This window comes from Cherax quadricarinatus, chromosome 56 (assembly GCF_038502225.1).
Source record: "Cherax quadricarinatus isolate ZL_2023a chromosome 56, ASM3850222v1, whole genome shotgun sequence".
Classification (NCBI taxonomy): Eukaryota; Metazoa; Arthropoda; class Malacostraca; order Decapoda; family Parastacidae; genus Cherax; species Cherax quadricarinatus.
In genome coordinates this window covers 22,273,738-22,291,931 of record NC_091347.1, presented here as the reverse complement: position 1 = coordinate 22,291,931, position 18,194 = coordinate 22,273,738, and the positions used below count along the sequence as shown (strand labels likewise).

The window sequence follows — 18,194 nt, the reverse complement described above, 5'->3', positions numbered from 1 at the left end:
CTACCCCTGGTTCTTCTACCCCTGGTTCTTCTACCCCTGGTCCTTCTACCGTTTAAGGTTGTCAAGTCTAGTTTGCTTAGCTTCTTGTACATCAATTCTTTGAGTTCTTCAGATTTCTTTGACACTCTTTATCAAGTGGTGGTTCCATGCTGGCAGTGCATACTCTACCATCTTTAAGACAATAATAATTATAATTACATTAATAATAAAAATAATAATAACGACAATAATAATAATAATAATAATAATAATAATAATAATAATAATAATAATAATAATAATAATAATAATAATAATAATAATAATAATAATAAATTCGTCTTGTATGAGGTTTGCAGCATATATTTTTCCAGTCTGTTTTCCGTTTCTGGTCTTCACTCTCCTTCCACAATTTTCATGACTTTGCTAGACACTGAGTAGGTTTTGCTTACAGTATTGTCTTGTGTAACCAAACGTGCAGTCTGTGTTGCAACAACAGCATATAACAGACGGTCTGTTTGCATAAAAAACGATCTATTTTTTAGCCACACAAGTATTAATATACATGACCTAGAGATCATGTGCAAACAAGGTCATGTAGGAAGTAATCTTCTTTTGTATGTTGTTGACATCTATGTAAAAAAAAAAAAAGCAGACGAGAGCCATAAACTACTCCTTGAGGCACTCTGCTGCCTGTGTTACTTGTGCTCTTTGAGACACTTTGCTGGCTCTCTCACTTGTACTTCTCGAGGCACTTGTTATCTCCCTCACTTGCACTCCTTGAGGCACAGGTAGTTATCTCTCTCACTTGCACTGCTAGTTATCTCTCACTTGCACTGCTAGTTATCTCTCTCACTTCCACTGCTAGTTATCTCTCATTTGCACTGCTAGTTATCTCTCACTTGCACTGCTAGTTATCTCTCTCACTTGCACTGCTAGTTATCTCTCTCACTTGCACTGCTAGTTATCTCTCTCACTTGCACTGCTAGTTATCTCTCTCACTTCCACTGCTAGTTATCTCTCATTTGCACTGCTAGTTATCTCTCACTTGCACTGCTAGTTATCTCTCTCACTTGCACTGCTAGTTATCTCTCTCACTTGCACTGCTAGTTATCTCTCTCACTTGCACTGCTAGTTATCTCTCTCACTTGCACTGCTAGTTATCTCTCTCACTTGCACTGCTTGCTTTCTCTCTGTTAATGTCAGTGTTTTATCAATGGAAACTTTCTTGGTTTAATCCCAGATAACTGAAGAGCGTCAAGCAGTGTGCTGTATTTAAGTTGAAGGAATTTTAGTTACTCAAGCCTGGAGTACAACCGACCAAATTCGACCTAACTTAACCTAACACCAAGGTATCTGTTTACAGACAGGTGAATACCTGCAAGCTACCTGCAGTCGCTGCCAGTGGTCACCTTCCCCGTGGCCTGCTCTCAGACCAAGCTTACCAGTTGCTGGCATGTTGGTGCTAGCCGCATGCAGTCCAACGTACACACCACAGCGGGACTGATCAAGGACTGACATGAGGAACTTGTTAAGTTCTTTCTTGAAGACGACCAGGGGTTTGTTGGTAATTCCACTTACTGGGCTCTTTTATAGTACGCATTGCGCTCCTTCTCAATGGAGGTATTTTTCACCCTCTGCCAAGCTTCTTGCTTTCATAAAGAGTACTTTCACTTGCAGATTTTTGACAAGTCTCCAGAATTTTCCGTGTGTAAATTGTGATGTACGTTCCTCACTTCCGTTCCCCGGAGTACAGTTCCAGGGACTTCAAGCTTTCTCAGTAGTTCAGATGTTTGATTGAATTCATATGGGCAGTGAAGGTTCTCTGGACGTTTTCCAGTTCTGCAGTTTATCCTGCCTTGAAGGATGAAGTTAGTAAGCAGCAGTATTCTAGCCAATCTAAGGCTAACTAGGTGTGACGAGGCTTGGAACCACGTATCGCGTAAGTAAGTAAGTAAGTAAGTTTATTCAGGTATACACAAATACAGTTACATAGAATTATCATACATAGCAGCATATGTGTAGAGAACCTGGGATAACCCAAAAAAGTCAGACAGAGTGACTTATTTCCATTGGGGTCCTTTTACCTTATTATTATTATAATATAAAGGTTATAATATTTTCTTATTATTCTACAATGAAGATAACATCTTATTATCATACTAAAAAGACTATCTACTACACGAGGGTCATTAAGACTATCTACAATAAGAGGGTCATTACTAGGAATAAGGTAAAATTTACACGTATGTTAGCTAAAAAATAGAAAATCATTCCCCTCCCTTTCTGTAGCTACATTCATCAGACACCTTTTGGCACTCTTCTTGAACTGGTTCATGCTATGACTGGCTTTGACATGTGCGGGTAGTCTGTTCCATTCCTTTATTGCTGTACAATAAAAGGTATTTGATGCCTGGCCAATGACTGTGGGTACTACAAAGTTGTGCTCTCTCCCCCTAGTACTATGATTGCTTTGGTTCCCAGCCTTGACAAAATTGACAGCAAGATATTCTGGACACTGTTTGTGAGCAATTTTATAAACATGATTTAGCTTCAGTTGTTTTACTCTGTCTTCAACATTCAGCATATCCAACTGCTGTAATTCATCCTGGCCTACATGTTCTCTTGGTCCCAGCCCCAGGATGAATCTTACGATTATGTTCTGGATGATTTGCAGTCTATCTTTCAGTTTTTTTGTCAAGGCAGAGTACCATGAAGAGCAAGCGTAATCCATATGGCATTGTATAAGGGCTAGACATAGGTCCTGCGAGCCTCAGTAGGTAGACACTGTGCTTGTCTATACAGGAACTTCAGTCTGGCATTCGCTTTCTTTACTACACTGTTCCCTATCAATTCTCCTGACATGCATGGGTCAAAGGGGATTCCCAGATATTTCACTGATGAAACCAAAGTGATGGGCTCCCCATTACACTGAACATTAAAATTTATTCCCCTTCTCAGTTTATGTTTCGTGCCAAAGAGAATGGCTTCAGTTTTCCCTAGGTGTAATGATAGTTTGTTGTCTACTAACCATTTGCTGCAGGACTTCAGTTCCAGTGTTAAAACAATAGCAATATCTTGTGGGTCTTTACCTGTCACTAACAGAGCACTGTCATCTGCATACAGTAGGAGTTTGCACTTGACACTGATAGGCATATCATTGACATAACATAAGAATAATAAGGGACCCAGAATACTACCTTGGGGAACTCCACATGTTATCGGCAGGGGTTCTGATTCCGTTTTGTTGATTTCGACTATATGTCTCCTGTTGCTAAGGTAGGACTTAAACCAGTCTACAGAACCTATACCGATAGCTTGAAGTTTCTTACATAATATATTGTGGTTGACAGTATCGAAGGCCTTTTGCAGGTCTAAGGTTACCATACCTATGAGGTTCCCCTTTGACATTTCAGTTCTCAGGTAATCCATCAGATTAATAAGGGAGGTGTCGGTTGAGTAGGATCTTCTAAAGCCCGATTGATAGCTATGGAGAATGCTGTTGTCATTAAGGTACTTAACTACTTGAGAATACACCGCCTTCTCCAGAATTTTAGATATTATACTGAGTATACTAACAGGCCTATAGTTGCTTACATCAGACCTATTATTTTTCTTGAAGATAGGAGTAACTCTGGCCTCCTTGAACCCCTCCGGTACGGTATTAGTGGTGATTGATAGATTTATTATGTGAGCAATAGGGATTGACAGTTCAGAAGCACCATCTTTTAGGAACTTAGACGGGATGTTATCAGGGCCTGTGCTCTTAGTTGGGTTTAACCTGCTTAGTTCTTTTTGAATGAAGTCATGAGATACACTTACTAGTTGACAACTGTCTGGGGTTACCCCTTTATTGGTATAGTATGTTTGAAACTTATCAGAGTCTGTGTTAAAGGTATTTGATGCAGCTGATAGTTTACTTACTAGTGTTGATGCAACAGATGTGTAGTAGGAATTAAAGCAATTTGCCACCTTAGATGTTTCGTGGCATACCTCATTATCGATAGTGAGTACTATGTTAGATCTATCTACTGGCTTATGGCTATACCCCAACTGTTTTAGTTGTTGCCAGAGCTTTCTGGGGTTATGCTTATACTCTTCAATTTTTGAGCAATAGTGCTTTGCCTTTGCTCCTTTTATAAGTCTCTGTACTCTGTTCCTCACCCTTTGGAATTCATTTAGTGCTGCAATATCCTGTCTGTTTGCTTTAAATCTTTTTAGCAGCTGGTCTCTGAATTTCATATTATCTAATATCTCAGTATTCATCCAGGGCTCAGTTCTTCGTTTAATCCTAACCTCTTTAACTGGTACAATATTATCAAGGATGGTAGTGAACATTGTTTTGAATTTTTCCCAGGCATCGTTTACGTCCGTGCAACTTGTTATCTATGTCCAGTCACGATTGTGTAGCCTATTTACCAGTGTTTCTATACTGTAGTTTCTAGTTGACCTCATTTTTATTGTCCTGTGTAGGCCTATCCTATCCCTAGTGATTTTCCTGGTGCAGTAAATGATGAAATGATCACTAAGACCTGTGGTAATGACGCCTGACTGACTAATGTTCTCAGCGCGGTTACAAAGTATGTGGTCAATTAGGGTGGCTGAGAACTGTGTGATCCGGGTTGGTGTGTTAATTAGTTGAGTGTAACTATTTAATCCTAGAATTTGCTTATACCTTTTGCATAGCCCGTTATTTTGCTGCTGAAAACAGATAATGAAGTCGCCCAGTATTATTGTCTCGCAATTGTTTTCAACTCCAGACAAGACTCTGGAAAAGTCTTCTAAGAACTGGTCCTGGGTAGGAGATCGGTAACTAGTTCCTTCTAAGATGGGTTTGGTCTTGGGAAGCAGCACTTCAAACCATAGAATCTCCAGTTTATCGTTATTTAAATCAGGTCTTGGGTTGTAAGCTAAGTCATTTCTAATGTAGGCACATACTCCACCACCCTTTCTGTTCCTATCTAAGCGTTTTATATTGTAACCTTCTATTTTGACCTCTTCGTCAGTCACCGTATCATCCAACCAAGATTCAGAGATGGTTATAACTGCCGCCCTAATTTTGTTAGCTAGAATCCTAATCTCTGCCAGTTTAGGAAGAAGTGATCTTGCATTGACATGAATAAAGTGAAGGCCTGTTTTCATAAAACAATCATAATCATCAATATATGGCAATGGGTCATTTGTATTAAAATTAGGTAAATCAATGTCATCACTGCTAAAGGGTAACTGTGCCAAAGTGCATTTGTTACACACAAAATGAATTCTGGCACCGTTGCTATAATTGTACATACATCCATCATGCACCCACCCCTTACACATTTTACATAAGGTGCCTTTTCTGTTTTTCATGCGTACTTTACCTGGAGACCTGGAGTTTACCTGGAGAGAGTTTCGGGGGTCAACGCCCCCGCGGCCCGGTCTGTGACCAGGCCTCCTGGTGGATCAGCGCCTGATCAACCAGGCTGTTGCTGCTGGCTGCACGCAAACCAACGTACGAGCCACAGCCCGGCTGATCAGGAACTGACTTTAGGTGCTTGTCCAGTGCCAGCTTGAAGACTGCCAGGGGTCTGTTGGTAATCCCCCTTATGTGTGCTGGGAGGCAGTTGAACAGTCTCGGGCCCCTGACACTTATTGTATGGTCTCTTAACGTGCTAGTGACACCCCTGCTTTTCATTGGGGGGATGGTGCATCGTCTGCCAAGTCTTTTGCTTTCGTAGTGAGTGATTTTCGTGTGCAAGTTCGGTACTAGTCCCTCTAGGATTTTCCAGGTGTATATAATCATGTATCTCTCCCTCCTGCGTTCCAGGGAATACAGGTTTAGAAACCTCAAGCGCTCCCAGTAATTGAGGTGTTTTATCTCCGTTATGCGCGCCGTGAAAGTTCTCTGTACATTTTCTAGGTCGGCAATTTCACCTGCCTTGAAAGGTGCTGTTAGAGTGCAGCAATATTCCAGCCTAGATAGAACAAGTGACCTGAAGAGTGTCATCATGGGCTTGGCCTCCCTAGTTTTGAAGGTTCTCATTATCCATCCTGTCATTTTTCTAGCAGATGCGATTGATACAATGTTATGGTCCTTGAAGGTGAGATCCTCCGACATAATCACTCCCAGGTCTTTGACGTTGGTGTTTCGCTCTATTTCGTGGCCAGAATTTGTTTTGTACTCTGATGAAGATTTAATTTCCTCATGTTTACCATATCTGAGTAATTGAAATTTCTCATCGTTGAACTTCATATTGTTTTCTGCAGCCCACTGAAAGATTTGGTTGATGTCCGCCTGGAGCCTTGCAGTGTCTGCAATGGAAGACACTGTCATGCAGATTCGGGTGTCATCTGCAAAGGAAGACACGGTGCTGTGGCTGACATCCTTGTCTATGTCGGATATGAGGATGAGGAACAAGATGGGAGCTAGTACTGTACCTTGTGGAACAGAGCTTTTCACCGTAGCTGCTTCGGACTTTACTCTGTTGACGACTACTCTCTGTGTTCTGTTAGTGAGGAAATTATAGATCCATCGACCGACTTTTCCTGTTATTCCTTTAGCGCGCATTTTGTGCGCTATTACGCCATGGTCACACTTGTCGAAGGCTTTTGCAAAGTCTGTATATATTACATCTGCATTCTTTTTGTCTTCTAGTGCATTTAGGACCTTGTCGTAGTGATCCAGTAGCTGAGACAGACAGGAGCGACCTGTTCTAAACCCATGTTGCCCTGGGTTGTGTAACTGATGGGTTTCTAGATGGGTGGTGATCTTGCTTCTTAGGACCCTTTCAAAGATTTTTATGATATGGGATGTTAGTGCTATTGGTCTGTAGTTCTTTGCTGTTGCTTTACTGCCCCCTTTGTGGAGTGGGGCTATGTCTGTTGTTTTTAGTAACTGAGGGACGACCCCCGTGTCCATGCTCCCTCTCCATAGGATGGAAAAGGCTCGTGATAGGGGCTTCTTGCAGTTTTTGATGAACACAGAGTTCCATGAGTCTGGCCCTGGGGCAGAGTGCATGGGCATGTCATTTATCGCCTGTTCGAAGTCATTTGGCGTCAGGATAACATCGGATAGGCTTGTGTTAATCAAATTTTGTGGCTCTCTCATAAAAAATTCATTTTGATCTTCGACTCTCAGTCTGGTTAGCGGCTTGCTAAAAACTGAGTCATATTGGGACTTGAGTAGCTCACTCATTTCCTTGCTGTCATCTGTGTAGAACCCATCTTGTTTAAGTAGGGGCCCAATACTGGGCGTTGTTCTCGATTTTGATTTGGCATAGGAGAAGAAATACTTTGGGTTTCTTTCGATTTCATTTATAGCTTTTAGTTCTTCCCGCGATTCCTGACTCCTAAAGGATTCTTTTAGCTTAAGTTCGATGCTTCCTATTTCTCTGACCAGTGTCTCCCTACGCATTTCAGATATATTGACCTCTTTTAGCCGCTCTGTTATTCTTTTCCGTCGCCTGTAAAGGGAGCGCCTGTCTCTTTCTATTTTACATCTACTCCTCCTTTTTCTTAGAGGAATAAGCCTTGTGCATACATCGAGTGCCACAGAGTTAATCTGTTCTAGGCATAAGTTGGGGTCTGTGTTGCTTAGTATATCTTCCCAGCTTATATTGGTTAGGACTTGGTTTACTTGGTCCCACTTTATGTTTTTGTTATTGAAGTTGAATTTGGTGAATGCTCCCTCGTGACTAATCTCATTATGTCGGTCTGGGGCTCCTCGCATACATGTCTGAACCTCAATTATGTTGTGATCTGAGTATATTGTTTTTGATATGGTGGCATTTCTTATCAGATCATCATTGTTAGTGAATATGAGGTCTAGTGTATTCTCCAGTCTAGTAGGCTCTATTATTTGCTGGTTTAAATTGAATTTTGTGCAGAGATTTAAAAGCTCGTGTGAGTGTGAGTTTTCATCAGAGCTGCCTCCTGGTGTTATTACTGCAACAATATTATTTGTTATATTCCTCCATTTTAGGTGCCTTAAGTTGAAATCCCCCAGGAGCAAGATGTTGGGTGCAGGAGCTGGAAGATTTTCCAGACAGTGGTCAATTTTTAACAGCTGTTCCTGGAATTGCTGGGATGTTGCATCCGGAGGCTTGTAGACTACCACAATGACTAGGTTTTGGTTCTCGACCTTTACTGCTAAAACTTCCACTACGTCATTTGAGGCATTGCAGTGTATGCACCTGTTTGGTAGTGTTTGAGATAATAATGGCTGTATTGTCTCACATTGACCTATGTATGCATTACATATGGAGTTAAGGTTATCATCCCTAGCTACTAGATCGTCATTATCGCCGTCATTTATCTGTCTGTTTTGCCTCTGCACAATAGTTTGAGGTCCTGGATTAATTTGGATATCACCACTTAAGAGCGCTGCAATAAGAGCTGTGTGCCACTGTTTTTGTTTGGGTATGCGGTGTTGCCATACCTTGCTGCGATAGTGAGATTTACTTTTCTGGTAGCCCGGAGACTGATCCCGGGTTCTTTCAGTAGTGAACCTTAATGCTCTACTAGTGAACTACGCTAAGTACCCTTCCTGATGTGTCAGCCTGATTTTCCAGGGCATATATTAGTAGTTTCTGAATCTCTGTATGTGTGGGGCTGCGAACTACCAGATGACAGAAGTCGCAGTTGGGTGGACCCGCCCGGGACTGCCAGCAACCGGCCAGCCCCCGCCCTGCGGTAACCTGCCGCTCGACGCTGACAAGGTCACTTCTCACGTCACACTGCTGCAACCTGCGGCTCCGCTGTAGACAGAGGTCACTTTTAATACACTCACAGATCATGGACGGTCCCTCAAAACCATTGTAACAACTTTATATATATCGAGAGGTATATATCTCTCGGTGTATATACAGTGGGTGTATATATAGAGTATATACTCGAGAGATATATAACGATAATTGTTAATACACCGAGAGGTGTGTATATATATAGTATGCATTCACCGAGATGTGTGGGTATATTTCAGCATATATGCACTGAGTATATTTCTCGGTGTAAAACACTGAGATATTTTTACTTTCCAGTGTATATACACAATCACTGAAAAAATATACCTCTCGTTGAATGCCAGACCAAAGTTAGGTTCGGGTGCCGGAAACCACCGTCTCATGCAAAACCTACACACAAGATACCAAAGTAACAAGACGACCCCTGGCACGCCTCTCTCTATGACGACTCGCCAGGAAGCTTTCAAAGTTCGCCACATGTCAATGGACTGTCCAGTCAGCCAGGTGCATCAACCTTGACCGTCCTCCTCGCCGAAAGTTCCCACCTTTAATTTCCTTTGAGACTTTTTTTTAACATAAATTACCCTTATTACTATCCTTATTGCTTTAGACACCTTTATGCTGTATGACCCATATGGGTTTAGCTCTCTTTTCCTTATGACTATATTGGTAATAATAATCATAATAATAATAGCAATTATAATAATAATGCTAATACCAATACTACTACTACTATTACTATTGCTGCTTCTATTACTACTAATATTAATAATAATGAGTAAAACAATAATGTGCAATAGTGTGGTATCTTTACTGATAAGACGTTTCGCCAACTAGTGCCTTTATTAACTTAGTACAATGCTGGATACGGTGAAAGACGTGAAGAGGAAGTCTGAGGAGATCAGTCCCTTTGCCTTTAAGGGTTTTCAGTCCAAGAGCCTTGGTGAAGCTCTTGAAGGCGTTGAGCTAAAGCTCCTGGGTCTTTTGAAGGTGTTCAGCTACAGCTCCTGGATCTCTTGAAGGTGCTGAGCTACAGCTTCTGGGACACTTGAAGGTACTGAGCTACAGCTCCTGGGACACTTGAAGGTGCTGAGCTACAGCTCCTGGGACACTTGAAGGTACTGAGCTACAGCTCCTGGGACACTTGAAGGTGCTGAGCTACAGCTCCTGGGTCGTTTGAAACTGTTGAGCTAGAGCTCTTTGGTTAAATACTAGCTTTTTTTTACAGCTTATTTATTAAAATTTCTACTATGACTGCAATGGTCTGGTTGATCAGGTCCTGGTCCACCACGAGGCCTGGTCACCGACCAGGCGGCGGGGACGTTGTCCCCCGAAACCCCCTCCAGGTATACTCCAGGTACGGTATTGCTGTCGTAAATCGTAACGCATTATCCAAGGATAACCCAACAAATCTAGTTTAGTGTAATTCTCTTATCAAAACTGTTATGAGTGCGAATATTTATAGACTTTTTGTGTAAAAAGCTCATTCGTTATCTATTAGTCAGTTGTGATAAATGGTTCAGAAAACCGACAAGTTGAAGAATGAGACACTTGTGGGATGTTTTGGAATCTTGAGTGAGGAAACGTTTCGCCACACAGTGGCTTCATCAGTCCAATACAAAGAAGAATGGTGGAAATAGAGGAGTCTGAAGTAATCAGTCCCTCAGCCTGGAATCGATATGTTCAGTCCATAAATCTACTGAACATATCGATTCCAGGCTGAGGAATCGATATGTTCTTTGTATTGGACTGATGAAGCCAGTGTGGCGAAACGTTGCCTCAATAAAGATTTCAAAAAGTTGCACGTGTCACATTTTCCATTAGCCAGTTGTAGTTGATGTATGTGTGTGTGGTGTAAGTAACGGGGTGTACACAGAGTGGTGTGCTATTATAAATAGTGTGATGGCTGTGGATTGTATTAGTATCCCTGACATCACTAACTCCTTGATCTCCTAATAGATTATCCAGACGACCGAATCTTTTAGCGCGGCCGATATTCGTGGCGAGTTTATGTGCTGGATGATAGTTTAGGTGGTGATGGTGGTGTTGGTGAGTGTGTGTGAGGGAGGGAGATAATATTACGGGGTTTTAATGAAGGCGGCTGACGGAAGCCAAGCTTAGAAACCTTCGTCTTATCTCCTGGTCTCGCCTGACTCTGACTCCGACTTAATTTTCGCTCTTCAGTGGACCCCCGTTTGTGTAACCAATAGGAATATTCACTCGGAGAGTGACCTGACAATAAAACAACTAAATGTTGATACATTTTCAGGTACGCGATGAGAAGCGTATTACAATAAATGTAATATTTTTTGTTTCAAGTCTTAATTCGGACAGAGTGTTGATGAGCGTCAGAATCTCAGTAATGGCGGACGGTGGGGCTCACACGATAAGAATCAGACACGTATTTTAAGCCATTTAACAATTGATATTAATAGTAACCTCTAGGAAAAGCAGCACATGATTCAGCTCTCTACACAAACGGGTAAGAATGGAGATATTAGTGGTTGAGGGCTGGTGTTGGCGGTGATTGAAAGGTTATGATGGCAGACTGCCGTGAGGTGAAGCAAACATACTTACCTGCAATTGTTGCGTAAATAAAGAAAAATGGAGGTGTGACGAGTTCTTAGCCATCACCAAGTGTTCTCCGGCCTCCCTCACCTCCTCACCTGCTTGTTATAATTCTTACAGAGACTTCAGTATTACTCGTCAAGTAATACTGTTTAGTGATAGTGTTGATATTTTTTTTTGTATACAAAGGGTATAAAATATTATGGCTATAGTTACTGACTACAACTCTGCAGAACTTGGGAATTAATTGACAATTTATGATATATACAACCTGTGTACAACACGTAATGTGTAAGTATTTTTTGTGCAAATTGTTATTTTGGAGATATTGGCAATATAGTAAGTTTATCTAGGTACAGGTACACATAAGTACAATTATCATACATAGTGCAAATTACCCAAGATAACCCAAAAACGTCAAACAAAGTGACTTACTTCCATTGAGGTACTTATATTTCCATTGGATAGCCACTATGTTTGAGCCAGTCACCACTTTCAGGAGGCCTGGTCACAGACCGGGCCACGGGGGCGTTGACCCCCGGAACTCTCTCCAGGTAAACTTAGTATTGAGTCTTGTCCTTCTCTTGGCTGGATGTAAATGAAGGTGGCAGGCACCAACAACTTGATTAATTAGGCCAGCAACCAGGAAGCTTGGTCTGGGTTGGGTCACAGGGGCAGTGACCTCCACAACCATCCCCAAGTATACTCGGGGTAAATATCAGATGTCTTCAATATGTTTGTTCTGGAAATAAATGGTATAAAATACCAACACAATGGAAAATTAAGCATATAAGCAATATAATGTGATCCTTTATTGACAATGTTTTGCCCACACAGTGGGATTTGTGAGCTTTATCAAGTCACAAATAGTTCTCCCATATACAAATTAAGTATCAGTAAGCAGTAACCTAACCTAACCTAAAATAAACCTAAATTATGCAGTTGGAAAATTCATGGTTATGTTTTAGTAGGTCACTGATCCAGCCATTTGATAATTTGCCATTGGTAGTGATTTGGAAAATTGGTACATTATTCCCTAAAAATAGCCAAAATGCTAATATTCATTCACAGTACAATGATGTCCCTCCTAACCTCCTTGATACATTGGCTACTGCTACCACATATGCAATTCTTTAACAAAAATTACTTTTTTAAGATAACGTTTACCCTAATGAACTCCTATGCTGTTAGGTAAGACACATACGCAACAGTTAGGTATCTTTATTTCAAAACGTTTCGCCTACACAGTAGGCTTCTTCAGTCAAGTACAGAAAAGTTGATAGAAGCAGAAGATACTTGAAGATGATGTAATCCGTCCATCACCCTTGAAGTTTTGAGGTGGTCAGTCCCTCAGTCTGGAGAAGAGTATTGTTCCATAGTCTGTTGAATATGTGTCTTACCTAACAACCTGTCGGTATTTTATACCATTTGAATGTTAACTCCTATGCTGTTAAGGCCCCCTAACTATGATACAAGAGCTGTTGCAATCCAAGAATAGGTCAGAATTTTGCATATGTAGTGGATATCCACCATCCTTGATAAAAAATTTAATACTGTACATTTTTTTGATATGCACTTTTTCATCAACAGCCTCAAATTGAGGTGATTGGGATTCTGGAATTACAAAAGAATTTAGTTGAATAGCGAACAAAATGTCTGTTGCATAAAAATTGGTAATTTTCAATATTGCTCCCAAGGTGTCATTTTTTTTTTCTCTTCACAGGTGTGCAGCTCTACAATGGCTTTGTCGGAAGGATTGTTAAAGCTGAGATGGAACAATCATGAAGCAACTTTCTGTCATATCTTGCACAGACTCCGCTCAAGGGTATGCTAATGTTTATATATCTATAGTAATTACCCTATTAGAAATGGATTTTCTAGTTTAATTGCTTCAATGAATTGTCAGGTAATATAGTACATATATGAATTTGATTGATATAAGATACCTGGAGTTTACCTGGAGAGGGTTTTGGGGGTCAATGCCCCTGCAGCCCAGTCTGAGACCAGGCCTCATGGTGGATCAGGGTCTGATCAACCAGGCTGTTAATGCTGGCCGCACACAAGCTGACATACGAACCACAGCCCGGTTGGTCAGGTACTGCTTTAGGTGCCTATCCAGTGCTTCTGAAAATATTTTCTTAATTGCCTTATTATATCTTATGTATATCAATATTTTTAGAGCCATTGTTATATTATTCAAAAGTGAATTCTCTCATATTATTAATAGGTTCAATATTTATTTTTTCATAATCATAAATTCAGTCTTATTCTGTCATTATTTATAAATGCATTGTTTTTCTGGCATTATTTGTATGTGCACCGTTTATTCTAGCAAATTATTTAGGATTATGATTATTTATAATTATGATTTTTTTATAGTTCTTATTCTTAATTTCCAGCTATGGTATTGTTACTTGTTTTTACAGCCTCGGTATGCTGATGCAACACTGGCATGTGAGGGTCGTCTCTTTATGGTGCACAGGCTTGTGCTTGCCACTTGCAGTGACTTCTTCGATGAGATTTTCCAACAGACACCAAGTGACACAACACGTGCTGTTATAGTGCTGAACGAGGCACGTGCCCAGGATGTGGAATGCTTGCTAGACTACATGTATTGTGGTCAGGTTTGTGCTATCCTTAGTAAATTTTATTTTACAATTACAATGTATATAGTATATAAAGAATGTTTAATTTAGCATTTTATAGCAAACTATGTTTAAATGTAATTAGAAAATAAGATTAACAAAAGCATACCTTCTGTTAAACTATAATCTTATTACTAGTTACAAACTCTCTTTCAGCTAGCATGTGTGTGTACAATTTAGGTTCTGGAATCAACTCTCTTTAGTTGGTAAATTCAAAGTTCTAGAGTTTTTACACAGTGCAGCTTAAACTAGTTAAGCTTCCTTGTATACAAAAATGATCCTGGGAAAATATTGTTCTAAAATATTTTTAAGTTACAATGCAAAAGAGTATTGATAGAGTGAAGGGTATCTAATGTATTCGTAATGTTCTAATATTTACGGTTATATTATTTACAGCTAATATTTTGGATTTTAAAGGGATACATGAAGAGGATATGTGGGTTAACTAGTTAATAGTTAGAGAATATAATTATCAATCCAAGTTTCTTCATTTTTCCTCAACAGATTAATGTACAATACACAAATAACCCACAGTTAGGTGAGGGAATGTAATGATGATGTGTTGGTTCAACTTGGAATGTTGACTTGTTAATGGTCTAAGTCAGTTGAAGTTTTGTCATTACTTTCTCTCTTACGTACTTATTATTTGTGTATTGTTCCAGCCACGGTATTGTGACTTTATTCTTTAGGTTAATGTGCGTCAGGCCAACCTAGCATCACTTCTGAAGACAGCTGAATGCCTTAAGATTAAGGGTCTTGCAGTCCCTGAGCCAAATGTCAGCACATCAAGTAAGTTCTGTCATTTTACAAAAAAGTAATGTTTCTGTTTGGAATGTGCATTGATATTTTCCAAAGTAATTATACAATGTAAATCATACTGTACTATTTTGAGGTATGTTACATTTTCTGCCTTCACACTAAATAATAATCTCCAGTTTAACAGTTATTGTGGAAACATTGGGTATTTATATTTGCCACTATCAAAAGAGCAATGGTATCTTCTATTTGTATATGAAGATTACATTCTGAAGAATAACAAAATAAAGCATTAATATCCCTCAATTACAGTTTCAGCTAGAAAGAATGAGAAGAATGATGTGTTTTATGGATTATTGATATATGTTACTTTACTGTGTTACGAAACTATCAGTACTCCTTGATAAAACAAAAGTAAATAGAATGTAATCAGATGGGCAGAAATATACATGGAAATATTGTAAGTTCTCATTTTGAATGAAGCCCTATTGTCTTTTTTTTTTTTTTTTTTTTAACCCTTAAACTGTCCAAACGTAGATCTACTTTTTTTTTTACATGCTTTCAAATGGGGAAAATCAAGGTCAGAGCAATACGCACATGAACATAGATCTACGTCTGGACAGTTTAAGGGTTACTTTAGGGTGTCGTATGTCAAGCAAAAGGATAATGAGCACTAAAGACTAAAATGTGAATAATTGAAGCTATTCACTCATATTACAAAGCACATAAATTTTAGGTCTCAATTGTACTGTACCAGTAATAGTGGTTATAATTGTAACAATAATTTTTAAAGGTGTGAACCCGTGAGCCAGCTGGAGCTTTTGGTCAGATGACCGAAAGCTCCAGCATTGGGTCAACATACATGTATGACAAAAACCCACCTCAGGAAACACTTGTCTTGTTTCCTGACAAACCTTTCCTAACCTAACTGTACTGTATGTACAAACATGGATAATAAAACATACTGTAGCACTATAGTAATATTACATACATAGTTTTTATCATTCTGGTTTCAGATACAAAACGTAATCAGGAACAGCCTACATCTCCTGACAGCCCGCCACTTAAAAAGAAGCGAAAAAAGAAAACGGTACTTCCTTCAGGACTACCACCAACGACGACATCTGACTCTCTTATTGTTCCAGATACTCCTTTGTCATCCTCATGGCCCCCTTCAGATGATTCTTCCAAGTTCACAAGCATCCAGGCTCCTACACATCCAAGTAACTCTGTTCCTGTCTGCTCTTCTTCACACACTCAACCTTCTCTCTACACTTCCACAACAACAAGTCACTCCCTTCCATTAACTTCTTCTTTAAAGGTAAATGTACCTGTAACAGATGTCGATAAGACCAACCAAAAATCTGGCTGGCTTCAGATTGTGTCATCAATGCGTCAGGGATCAACAACTTCTGAAACGACTTCAGAAAGCGATAATCTCAACCAGCAGCAATCTCATCAACTCCAAAAACACAGTACAGCTTTCTCCAGGAAAACAAAATCTTCACCAAAAGCTTCAACCTTTGACAATTACCCAAGCCAGTTTCTTCAGGTACAGTATGTCATTAGTATTTCTGATTATATATCTGGTTTAACAACCAGCCATTTGTCATATTTTTTCAGTGGCTATTTACAGTTTTAGTCCTATAGTGTACTAATATATAGTTGAAAGTCCTTGTTTTCTGAAAATATTTTTTTGATTTATCTTTCACTAAGTTTCTGGTAAGCAGATTTAAAGGGTATGTATTGCAATATTTTCAAGAAAACAAAACAAAAAAAAATTGGATTTACTTTATTTGTCAATCATTTCTACACTCGTCAAAAAAATCAATAAATGTGAAAAGTAGTTTATGAAATTCATTCTCTGCTTGGGAACTAAGGACATGAATGTACAGAAGAGCACCAGTTATTAAAAAAAAAAATTAATCTAAAATTAGTACAGTGTACTGTAATAACAGTTGTTTGGGAACTCTTCAGTTTAGACGAATTCCCTTGAAGAGTGAAGACCTGTACGTATTTGGCCTTGCTCATGTATTGGTCAGTGTAGATGGTAAATAACTAGGCTTCAATCATGGAGGTGGGAAATACAATGTACTCAAGGAGAGGTAAGGATGTTGCAATTCAGAGGGACATTTGGATTGTGAAGTCTGCACACCCTTGGCAAGATAGCTAGTACAGAAATGATAATGGATGTCACCCTGCCTTTGAGATGGCTGGTGCAGAAAAAATATTTAGGGTCAGGCTGTGGATTTTTTTTCTCCTAACAAACCGGCTGTATCCAACTGAAGCAGGGTGACCTAAAAAGAAAAACGAAAGTTCTTCTTTTTAAATTTAGTAATTTATACAGGAGAAAGGGTTAATAGCTCCTTGCTCCCAGCATTTTAGTTGCCTCGTATGACACTCATGGCTTACAGAGGAAGAATTCTCTTCCGCTTCTCCACGGAGTTGTGAAGAATTAAAGAAAATCCTAAATATTCTCTTATAGTTTAATAAAATAAGATTTCTTTTAGCATATTCAGTCAGCAACTTTTGAAAAACTACTGTGCTGTAATTTTTGACACTCGCCAGTTGTTCATGTTTAATTGCTTTCAGACGGAAATTAAGGAAGAGGTCAAAGAGGAGCCATTATTACCAGTACCCTTAGGCCATGATGATACACAAGGCGAGGAAGAGAACAGTTGGGAGGATCATAATCCTGATCAAGAATCAGGAGATCGGCTTGTGTATCAACGAATTCCATCACTTTACCCACCTCCTCCTGGGCTGCACCCAGTGGTGTCTAGTAGTGGTCTGACTCACACTACACCTGTGTTGCCACTGGGATTGTTCCGTGTTGGATCATATGCAGTGGTAAGTGGAGTACAGCAAGTCCTGTTTCACTGCTGTAACTCATTCAAATTATACCTTACACAGTAGAAGTATGTGCATGATTTCTGTTGAGGTGGAAGGGTTATGGTGTGTATTGGGCAACATTTCATGGATGTATTAGTAGTGGTCATAAAAGTTTTTACAAATTATTTAGGAAGAATGTATTATAAAATAGTACTAAGTTCCTACATCACACTTGATTTAGCAGAAGAGTGAAAAACCTAACTTAACTTTCCCCTGGCATTGAAATATTAGCTTTAATGAAAAATGTTTCTTTTACTAAGTGACATTGTAGATACAGCATAGTATTTTAAATTAATCTTAATTTGGTATTTACCTATTGAAAAATTGGTATGAATTATTCTTGGTTCTTAAGTTAATTTACTTGCAGCAGAGTGGTGGGCAAGCATGGGAGAACAAAGGTCAGTTGAAACAATCTCCAGAGCAAGGAAATCATGAAGCATTGCCCAGTGCCAGCCAGCAGGCTATGGTAGGCCTCTAAAAACAGTAGGCTAGGCCATGCATGACTAAACCTCTCTCATAAAGCTCCTCCATATAGTAGGTTTTTTTGCTAAATACGATTGAATGGTATATTAAAATTGAATAGCATATGGAAAGGCTTTCATAATATGTGCTATTTAACTTGCAGTTGCAGTTA

The 18,194-nt window shown here is 39.5% G+C and overlaps 2 protein-coding genes across 6 annotated transcripts in view; one reads left to right on the top strand and one right to left on the bottom strand.

Annotated features, from left to right (window-relative positions):
- Positions 1 to 18,194, bottom strand: part of CCAP (Crustacean cardioactive peptide) — a 159,008-nt gene that overhangs the window by 96,737 nt on the left and 44,077 nt on the right. The gene's annotated exons all lie outside the window — the stretch shown is intronic.
- LOC128700765 (modifier of mdg4) overlaps positions 10,838 to 18,194 on the top strand; it is a 30,144-nt gene continuing 22,787 nt past the window's right edge. Inside the window, exons 1-7 of one of the 5 annotated variants that reach the window (XM_053794192.2) lie at positions 10,838 to 11,181; positions 12,991 to 13,092; positions 13,694 to 13,891; positions 14,602 to 14,701; positions 15,685 to 16,220; positions 17,261 to 17,518; positions 17,928 to 18,026. In XM_053794192.2, the coding sequence (XP_053650167.1) occupies positions 13,006 to 13,092; positions 13,694 to 13,891; positions 14,602 to 14,701; positions 15,685 to 16,220; positions 17,261 to 17,518; positions 17,928 to 18,026 (1,278 nt within the window). In that variant the 5' untranslated portion in view covers positions 10,838 to 11,181; positions 12,991 to 13,005. The remainder of the gene's footprint in view (positions 11,182 to 12,990; positions 13,093 to 13,693; positions 13,892 to 14,601; positions 14,702 to 15,684; positions 16,221 to 17,260; positions 17,519 to 17,927; positions 18,027 to 18,194) is intronic. The other 4 variants (XM_053794191.2, XM_053794193.2, XM_053794194.2 and 1 more) reach the window with 4 other exon arrangements.